Consider the following 10200-nt stretch of genomic DNA (forward strand, 5'->3'; position numbering starts at 1 on the left):
AAGTACAAAACACGGTAGAGGACTTACCTTTTGAGGGCCAGAAACTATTCTCGGAGCACATGGATGATTCTCTGTACTCCCTTAAGGACTCCCAAGCTACATTCCGATCTCTTGGCATCTACACACCAGCGCCAAAGAGACGCTCATGGAAGTACCAACTCCCGCCACGATCCCAAACACAGCAGTACACTCCTCAACAGCACTATGACACCCAGCGCCAAAGACAGAGGTCTCCTACCAAATGTAGACAACCCACTCTTCAAGGGGCTACCTCTCACACATCCCCACCGAAGCAGCAATTTTGAAGGTGTTGTCAGATGCTACCGGGGTGGTGCTTCTGCTTTCTCCTGTTGATATCACTCGGCTGCGTGCGTGCGTTCCCTCTGTGTGCTGCCCCAGCTCTGCGCAGATAGCTGACACAGCAAACCCGACGAGAACCCCCAATAACCACAAAGTCTAGTAAGGTACAAAGGCACCTCGGCCAGGTTTATTGCGACCCTGACACAATTTCAGTTCCCCGTAGATTACTTAGTCTACCGGGCATACTGCTAGAAAGTGCCGCTCGGCAATGGACTCAGCTCAGTCAGTGGCGGGACTTTCCACTGCCCCCTCGGCTGGACAAAGACACCACCCCAGGGATACATTCTTATACACGGGTAAAAACAAGTTACACATCACTCCTGACGTATTGAGGTGCAACCCCTTCACGTAGCAAGGTACAACCTCCCTACGTAGTAAGGTGCCGCCTCGCACCTTGTACCTGTTGGTTCGATCAAAACAACTCTATCCATCATTTTACCCTTTTGCCCCTGTCATTGGGATGGGTCGGCCTGTTCCATGTTATCTGTGGAATGTTTCGGTATAGTGTGTCTTGGTACCATGTTTATACTGTAACTATGCTAAGTGGATATATATTTATGCAACATCAGCCCTTTCCTTGCCAGCTTCTGTGAGCAGGGCCTGCCTCTTGCTCACAGCTTAACTTTGCTTTATGTTAGCAGAGTCTTGACCATTACTTTAGTTCAGGCCTCAGGCCTCATACTGGGCCGTTATCAGGGCCTTTACTTACTACAGTCAAGGCCCTGAGAAGCCTTCCTCTCTTCCAGTCATTCTCACCATCTTCGACGTCCCAGCAGTTTGGCGACTGTTTAGCTCCATTTTCCCCATCTTGGAGACTCATCACCTCAGACAAGTGGGTCCTAGAAATAATCAAGGAAGAATACTCCATCCCCTTCCTATCTATCCCACCTGCCACCCTCCCTCCCCATCCCTCTTCAAGGACCCCTCTCACAACTCCATTCTATGGGAAGAAATAAATCCGCTTCTGCACCTGGGAGCCATAGAACCGGTCCCCTCCCAGCATGTGGGACAGGGTTTCTGCTCCCACGATTTCCTGATCCAGAAGAAATTCAGTGGCTGGCGACCCATCCTGGACCTTCGCAATCTAAACAAGTTTGTCAAACTGCAACATTTTAAGATGGTTTCCACTGTTATCCCAGCACTGAACAGGGGGACTGGTTCTCAGCCCTCGACCTCCAAGATGCATACTTTCATATTACAATACACCCTGCCCACAGACGATTTCTCTGATTCGTCATGGGCGATGACCACTACCAGTACAAAGTATTACCCTTCGGGCTGTCCACAGTGCCTCGGGTGTTCTCCAAGGTCGTGGCGGTAGTTGCTGCCTACCTCAGAAAACAAGGAGTCATCCTTTATCCATACTTGGACAACTGGCTCCTCAAGGTCCCATCTGAAACCGACACTCTCCAAGCTGTCCACCTAACGATGGACCTGGTCATGAAACTAGGCCTCCTCGTGAATCTAGAAGAGTCCACTTTAATGCCAGTACAACAGCTGGAATTCATCGTCACACTATTGGATGCCATACAAGCCAGAGCCTTCCTACCACTTCATAGATTCTCGGCTATAACAGATCTGGTATCCAATGCACGGGTCTGCCCTCAGATCGCTGCCAGAACCTGTCTCCAACTTCTAGGCCACATGGCCACATTTGTGGTCAGGCATGCAAGACAACACATGCAATGTCTTCAGGCATGGTTCCGTACAGTATATCTTCCCCACAAACACAGCCTCCACAAACTCTTATCCATGCTGATGCAAGTCAAGGACTCACTACTGTGATGGACACAGCCCAACAATGTCTGTGTGGAAGTCAACATCGACTATGATCCTATCAACCGATGCCTCCCTAATCGGTTGGGGAGCGCATCTCCACGATCACACAGTGCAGGGCAGATGGTCGTTCACAGAATCCACCCTACACATCAGTCTCCTAGAACTATGAGCAGTCTGCAGCACCAGTTGAAATGTCCTTCCTCTACTTAGAGCAGGGGTCGGCAACCTTCCGCACGTGGCCCATCAGGGTAATCTGGCGGGCCGCGAGACATTTTGTTTAAATTGGCTGCATAGGCACCAACTTTTCCCGGTGCCGGTGGGTGCTCAACCCCCCACCCTTCCCCCACCCCAACTCCACCCCTGCCTCACCCCCCCGCCCCTTCCACGCCCCCATTCCAACCCCTTCCCCAAAGTCTCCGCCCCCTCCCTGCCCCTATTGGACCCCTTCCCCAAATCCCCGCCCCCACCCCGCCTCTTCCCCGAGTGTGCCGCGTTCCCCCTCTTCCCCACCTCCCTCTCTAGAGCCTGGGGGGACATCCAATCTTTTCTGGAAGTGCGAATAGTCCACTTCTACTGACAAGGTCAAAAGCCATTGTGAGATCAATGAAGGTTATGTAGAGGGGCTTTTTTGTTCTCTGCATTTCTCTTGTAGTTGTCTCAGCGAGAAGATCATGTCGATAGCAGACCTTTCAGCTCTGAAGCCACACTGTGGTTCAGGGTAGATTCTGCCTGCATGGGTCTAAAGTCTGTTCAGGGCAACTCAGGCAACTCCCATGACCACTTAAAGAAAGTAAGAGCCTTTGGTGAGAGACCTTGTCAAAGGCTTGCTGAAAATTCAGGTACACTGTATGACTTGATCACCCTTATCCATAAAATTCTAGTAGATTGGTGAGGCATAATTCCCCTTTACAAAAGCCATGTTGACTCTTCCCCAAGGTGTCTGATCATTCTGTTCTTTACTACGGTTTCTACCAGCTTGCCCGGTATTGAAGTTAGGCTCACAGCCTTGTAATTGCCAGGACTGCCTCTGGAGCACTTTTTAAAAATTGACGTTACATTAGCTAGCTTCCTGTCATCTGGAGCTTACACAGAGCTCTTCTTCAGGGCTGGAAAAAGTGCTAAGAGCATCACAGCTAAATATAAGGTAGAACAGATTGTTTAGCATAAGGAGTTAACACATATTTCAAGGGACCATTCAAGGTGAAGTGGCCCGTTAACATCTCTCCAGTGGTGTGTGGTGGAGGAAGCTGGGTGGAGGTTAGTGGGTTATAGATTGTAGACATATATCCACTGTGATATGTCATAAATCCAGTGTCTGTTCAGTCCATGATTTTTAATGTCTAGCAAAGTTATGAATTAAGTCCCAGGCTCGTCTTTGAAAGGTGTTGTGCAGGTTTCCTTTGAGGCTGAGGACTGAGAGGTCAGATAAAGAGTGACCACTTCGTGAAAAGTGTTCATCCACAGGTGATAGGGTGTTTTTGTTTTTTATCATTTTCCTGTGTGAGTTCATTCAAGATGTATTGGTTGCCTGGTTTCACCCACATAGTTGTTATTGGGGCATTTATGTGTAGGGCCCATGGATCTTGAAAGATGTGTTGCTGGGGGTGGGGGGGAGGAGGGGTTGATCATCATAGCAGTGGAGATATGTCTCCAGGTTTTGCATCTATTGTTCTGGCATGGTTTGCTGCCGCATTGAGTTGTGTGTCCTGGTCTATGAGGAACTTGCTGCTGATGCTTGGAGAGGTTGTGTTGTTTGAAGGCCAGAATCATAGAATCATAGAACTGGAAGGGACTTCGAGAGGTTATCTAGTCCAGTCCCCTGCACTCAAGGCAGGACTAATTATTATCTAGACCATCCCTGACAGGTGTTTGTCCAACCTGCTCTTAAAAATCCCCAATGACGGAGATTCCACAACCTCCCTGGGCAATTTATTCCAGTGCTTAACCACCCTGACAGTTGGGAAGTTTTTCCAACCTAAACCTCCCTTGCTGCAATTTAAGCCCATTGCTTCTTGTCCTATCCTCAGAGGTTAAGACATTTTTCTCTCTCTCTCCTCCTTGTAACAACCTTTTACGTACTTGAAAACTGTTATGTCCCCTCTCAGACTTCTCTTCTCCAGATTAAACAAACCCAATTTTTTCAATCTTCCCTCATAGGTCGTCTTTTTTAGACCTTTCATCATTTTTGTTGCTCTTCTCTGGACTTTCTCCAATTTGTCCACATCCTTCCTGAAATGTGTCGCCCAGAACTGAACACAATACTCCAGTTGGGGCCTAATCAGAAGAGGGGGTTCAGGAAAGATTTCTTTCAGGATGTGGTCCCATCAAGTATGGGTTGTAATTATTTGATGATACCCGGTATGGGTTCCAGTGTGGCGTGGTAAGTCGACATCCAGGAGTGTGCAGTTGGCAGTGGTTTTATAGAATCATAAGGTTAGACGGGGCCACGGCGCAAGGGTCAGCTAGTCTAATCCTCTGTCAAGATGAAGGATTTGTTGGGTCTAAACCATCCAAGACCGATGGCTCCAGCCTCCTTTGGAAAACCTCCAGTGAAGGAGCTTCCACAACCTCCATAGGCCTCTGGTCCCTTGTCTTACAGTGAGGAAGTTTATCCTGAGATCTTATCTGAGCCTGGGCGTACATTGCAACATACCTCAGTGAGTCAGCCCTGCGGCCAGGTCATGTTTTCAGTTCCATGGTTTTCGGGGTGTATATATACAGAGTCCAGTATTGGGGAGTCATCAGGGCAAGTGAGGGATTCAGGGTTTCCCCTTTGGGTTGGGGTCTCATGGTCCAGACCCTTGTACCTTCAATGTCCTTCCCCATCTCGGTTCCCCACTGAGGGATAGACTTCCATTGTTATCACTTTTTAGGGGTTAGTAGGGGAGCCCAGACCCACCTGTCTCTGGTCCAATGCCAGTGGTAGGTGTCACGAAGTCCCCAGGCGATGCTCTGGAGCTGCTCCCCACAAAGCCAGTCAGGACTTTGAGGAGCCTCCTCTCCCTCGGAGCAGACCGCCTTCAGGGCAAGAAGCTCACACGGCTTCACCTCCTGGGTCTGCCCTTGGAGCATTCAGCATCCCCTACCCCTCCGTGCACTTCTCACAGCGAGTCCACCCAGGCGGGGTCCTGGGGAAGCCAGAGGGTCCTGCACCCCCACTTCGCAGTCAGACGTGACTCTCAGCCAGCCAGTAAAACAGAGGTTTATTAGATGACAGGAACATGGTCTAAAACAGAGCTTGTAGGTACAGAGAACGGGACCCCTCAGCTGGGTCCATTCTGGGGTCCCGCGAGCCAGACACCCCCGTCTGCCCTCACTCCCCATCCCCAGCCAGCTCCAAACTGAAACCCCCTCCAGCCCCTCCTCTCTGCTGAGTTCCTTTCCCGGTCCAGGAGGTCACCTGACCTCTTTGTTCTCCCACACCTTTAGCATCTCCTTGCAGGGGCGAAGGCCTGGCCATTAGTTGCCAGGGAGACAGAGTGTCAGTGATTTATGCACACTGGCCTTTATCCCACCACCTAGAGACTTAAGAAATGCATAGGGGAAACTGAGGCACCCACACAGTATTCAGAGGAAACATTAAGAACAGTCCCACTTCATCACAGTAGGCAGCTAAGTCCTGCACCCTCAGGTGCTGTGCGGCTCCCTCCCTACAAGTCCTGTCTCTTCCCACTGGATAAAGTAAATAACTAACCACCAAGATAAAGTCTGTGCCTTCAGAGAGTCACCAGTCCCTCCTCTGTGGGCTTGGACAGGCCACTAGTGCCAGGCCTCAGGTAGCAAGAGCTCCTGTGGTGTTCCTTCCCAAGAGCTCCGGTGCAGGTTCCCCTCAACTGTCTGCCTACCACTGTAAGCTTTGTAAGCTTCACCTCCAGCCTGTGTCGGCTTTGCAGGTGCGGTGGGGTAGGGCCACCTGGGCCGAGAGCAGCTCCTTAGCCCCTTCCTCTCCAGTGTGGGGTTTGTATACTCTCACAGGGTACCTGGGCCAGTGCCCTGGAGGGCACCCCAGGAATGCTCACCCCCAGACTCCTCTCTCCACAGGAGCCCTGCTGGATGTCTGGGTCAGTTTCCAGCAGAAGTGGATTTTCCTGAATATAGTGCTGTATGAGATGGACATCAGCCTGCCCAGCAGCGAGCTGGTGAGTCGTCTGCCCCACCACATGCCCCTGCCCCGAGCCAGTGAGTCCTCCCTCCCCTCCTCACTGCCTCCATTCCCTGCCTCTTGGGGCTTCCCTTCTGCAGGGCTGATGCTTGCTTTCCTCGCGCCAGGATTGCCTGTTCCAGAAGCTGGACAGCAGGTTCCGGGAGCTCATGCAGGTGACGTCCAAGCACCCCCTGGTGCTATCCAGCATGATGCCTATGGCCACCTCCAACCGGGAAAGCCGCTTTATGGGTGTGCCCCTGCAGACCATGCTGAGCGAGGGGGTTGAGGACCTGCAGCGCATCATCCACGCACTGGAGTACGTGCTGGAGGCTACGCGCATGGGCTTCCCCCGCCTCTTCTTCCTCAGCAACACAGAGGTGGTGGCTATGATGGCCTCACCTGCGGAGCCCATGGAGGTGACCACCTGGGCCCGCCGCTGCTTCCCAACTGTGCACCAGCTGGCCTTCCGTGAGCCCTCGGCCACTCGAGACCCTGCCACCTATGCTGTCCTGCTGCCCAGGGCAGAGGCCACGGGCCTGGTGGGAGCCTGTGGGGAGACGGTGCCGTTGTGTTCCCCGTTGCTCCTCAACCAGAAGGTCACTAAATGGCTGTGCGCCCTGGAGCAGCGCATGAAGGAGGCCCTCTTCCACCTGCTGCAGGCATGCATGGCCCAGCGCCTGGCTCTGCGGCCCCAGCTCGACGTGGCCTTCGAGCACCACCCAGGTCCCACCGAGCTGCCGCTGCACCTGCTGGTGGAGCACTGGGGGCAGCTGGCAACAAGCTTCCCGGCCCAGTGCGTGCTGCTGGCCGAGGAGGCCTTGTGGTTTGCGGATGTGCAGGAGCGGCTCTTCGGCCCCGTGCGCAGGCTTGGCCTCAAGCTCAAGCACCGACTCAAGCTGGAGGCCCTGGCCCACTATGTCCGGAACTACCGCAGCAGCCAGGCCGGGCAGCCGGGCAGCGGGCAGCTCAGCACCCTGCTGGGGGCCCTGCTCACGGTCACCGTGCGCCAGCGCGACGTGCTGGCCCACCTGCTGCAGCGCAAGGTCGACTCACCCACCGCCTTTGCCTGGGCCCAGCTGCTCAAGTACCGGCTGGTCCTGCACCCTGAGAGTGCCAGGGCAGTCGGGGCCCCCCTTGAGAGCTGGGCCGCCAGCCCCCCCGGCTGCTGGGCCGAGGTCCTCGACATCCACCTGCACTATGGCTATGAGTATGTGGGGAACTGCCCCCACCTGGTGGGGGGCCCTCAGCTGGAGAGGAGCTTCTTGGGCTTACTGCTTGCCCTGGAGGAGTTCCGCTGTGGTGCGGCTCTGGGCTGCCACGGGGTCGGGAAGACGGCCACCATGCAGCACCTGGCCAGGGCTCTGGGCCGCCAGCTCGTCACCCTGCACTGCTCCCAGCAGATGGGCCTTGGCCTCCTCCGCCAACACCTGAGTGGGGCTGTGCAGGCCGGGGCCTGGCTGCTGCTGGAGGCAGTGGACCAGCTGGGGCCCGGTGTCCTGTCAGGGTTCAGCCAGCTCCTGTCAGACCTGCAGATGCTCTGCATGGGCCTGCAGGTGGAGACGGGCCAGGTGAGCCCCAGCCACAAATCCAAGAGCAGGGACGGGGAGGGGCAGGAGCAGCCTGCAAGGACCCTGCCAGAGCTGGGCCTGAATGAAGCTGAGCCGTACCAGCCCCGCGTGCTGGGCAACATCCTCTTCGGGGAGCGGCTGCTGCGGGTCAGGGAGACCTACGGCTGCCTGGCCACCCTGCAGCGTCTCCCTGAGCTCCTGCGCCTGGCCCTTCGCCCCGTGGCCCTGCTGCCCCCCGACCTGCACAAGGTGGCCGAGGTGACCTTGCTGGCAGCTGGCTTCCGGGAAGCAGCACACCTGGCCAAGAAGCTGAGCTATTTCTTCTGGCTGGAGGGGGAGCTGGGCCCGGGCCCTGCACCCAGCCGGCTGGCCCTGTTCAAGGGGGTCATTGAGGCAGCCATTGGCATTGTGTATCCACCTGTGGTGAGGCCAGAGCCAGAGCCCGGGGAGCAGCTCACAGCCCAGCAGTCGTCCTTCGAGAGCCTGGCTGAGGAGCCTGCCCTCATCCAAGCTCTCTGCCTCTCGCCCTTCTTGTCTGCCCTGGAGGACCCCCGGCTGAGTCGAGTGTGGGAGCTGCTCCGAGGGGTCTTCCCTGCCTCCTGCTCCCTGGTCCCCGAGGCCCATGCGCCCCCCAGGCTGCTGAGTGCTGTGACAGCGCAGCTGCACGAGGACAAGCTCCACGCAGACCCCGAGCTCACCAGCACCATAGTGCAGCTTTGCCAGGCCCTGCTGGGCTCACCGGGGGTCCTGCTGGTGGGGCCCTCTGGCAGCGGCAAGACCACAGCCTGGAAGACCCTGGCTAAGGTGCTGAGCAGGCTGGCTGTGAGTGCGTCCTTGGAGCTGGCGCCAGGAGCGGGCAGGCCAGGCACTCGGAAGGACGTGGCATACCTGCCCATCAGCACTGTCTGCCTGTGCCCCAACAGCCTCAGCACCGCTGAATTCCTGGGCAGGCTTGAGGGAGGCATCTGGAGGGAGGGCGTTTTCTCCAGGCTCCTGCAGAGAATGGCTTCCTCAGCCCCTGCGGCTGGGCTGGCCGTGTCAGGCACCCAGCAATGGCTGGTGCTGGACGGGTCTGTCAGCTCCGAGTGGCTGGATCCCATCTCGTCGCTGTTCAGCGCAGAGCCCACTCTCAGCCTGCCAAACGGGCAGCGGCTCCATCCCCCAGAGGGTGTGAAGTTCCTCTTTGAGCTGCCTGATGCCTCCAGCATCTCACCGTCCATCTCCACACACTGCACCCTCCTGCACTGTGGGGGCTCGTGTGTCTGGCGAGCACTGCTGGCCTCATCCCTAGCCACCATCTACCACACGTACAGCGTGAGCCAGGAGAGCGTGGTCATGCTGCGTGGCCTCGCTGAGGATGTCTTCCCTCCCACGCTCACCTTCCTGCAGCAGCATTGCAGCTCTGTGCTGCAGCCTCACGCCGACCTGCGCAGCCCCATGGCCTGGGGCATCCCAGAGACCACAGCCTTCACCAGGCTCCTGAAGGCTCTGCTGGACCAACACCTGAGCCATGACAAGGCGAAGGCCCAGCCCCTGAGAAGGGAGGACCAGGCAGGTGAGGGGAATCCCAGCAGGACCAATGACCTTGTGCCCCCCTGCTCTTACAGGGTCCAGATTAGAACCAGTCCCCAGTGCTGCTGATCCTGACCAGCCGAGTTCCCCCATTCTGGGCACCCCGGGGTCTGAGCAGGGGCAGAGCTCCAGGGAAGGGGCCTGATGGCGGAGGCTGCCCGGGGCTCTCTGTTGGGCGGGCAGGATCTCACCGTCCAGGGAGTCCTGGGTGACTGGCACGGATCCTCCTTGGCGGGTCATTGCCCATGAATGCTTGAGACAGGGCCAGTCTGGACCCTGGGCCTACTCGGAGCTCTGCAGCATCTGCCAGGCCCAGGCTGGGGTCTGCTATCACTAGGCCAGGCCAGGCTGGGGTCCCCTGCCTCTGGGTGACTGACTTTCTCTCCCCAGTGGCTGAGACCAGCGGTGCTGGGGTCTCAGCTGCCCCTTCACACTGGGGCTTGGATGAAGCTGTCCCACCCCATCACCACCTGCTCGTCCGCAGCATCTTCGTGTTTGCCTACATCTGGGGCTTCAGTGGCCACCTGCACCCCAGGTACCAGCCATTCGTGGGCCTTCTCCCTCTAGCCACGCCGTTGGGGATGATGAGTGAGCAGCACCGGGAGGCGGAAGCAGTGGAATGTGGACACTGAGGATGGGGTTGGAGGCTGGAAGCCAGGACTCCTGGGGGGGGAGGGAAGGGGAGTGGGGTCTATGGGTTAGAACAGCAGAACAGGGAGCCAGGACTCCTGGGGAGGGGAGTGGGGTCTATGGAGCAGAACAGGGAGCCAGGACTCC

General features: G+C 56.5%; 1 protein-coding gene across 1 annotated transcript in view; it reads left to right on the forward strand.

The window, feature by feature from the left end:
* DNHD1 (dynein heavy chain domain 1) overlaps positions 1 to 10200 on the forward strand; it is a 98318-nt gene that overhangs the window by 54348 nt on the left and 33770 nt on the right. Inside the window, exons 20-22 of the mRNA XM_029912864.1 lie at positions 6181 to 6278; positions 6409 to 9406; positions 9814 to 9958. Coding sequence (XP_029768724.1) covers positions 6181 to 6278; positions 6409 to 9406; positions 9814 to 9958 — 3241 coding nt within the window. The remainder of the gene's footprint in view (positions 1 to 6180; positions 6279 to 6408; positions 9407 to 9813; positions 9959 to 10200) is intronic.

This window comes from Terrapene carolina, unplaced genomic scaffold (genome assembly GCF_002925995.2).
Source record: "Terrapene carolina triunguis isolate 2854851 unplaced genomic scaffold, T_m_triunguis-2.0 Scaffold303, whole genome shotgun sequence".
NCBI lineage: Eukaryota > Metazoa > Chordata > Testudines > Emydidae > Terrapene > Terrapene triunguis.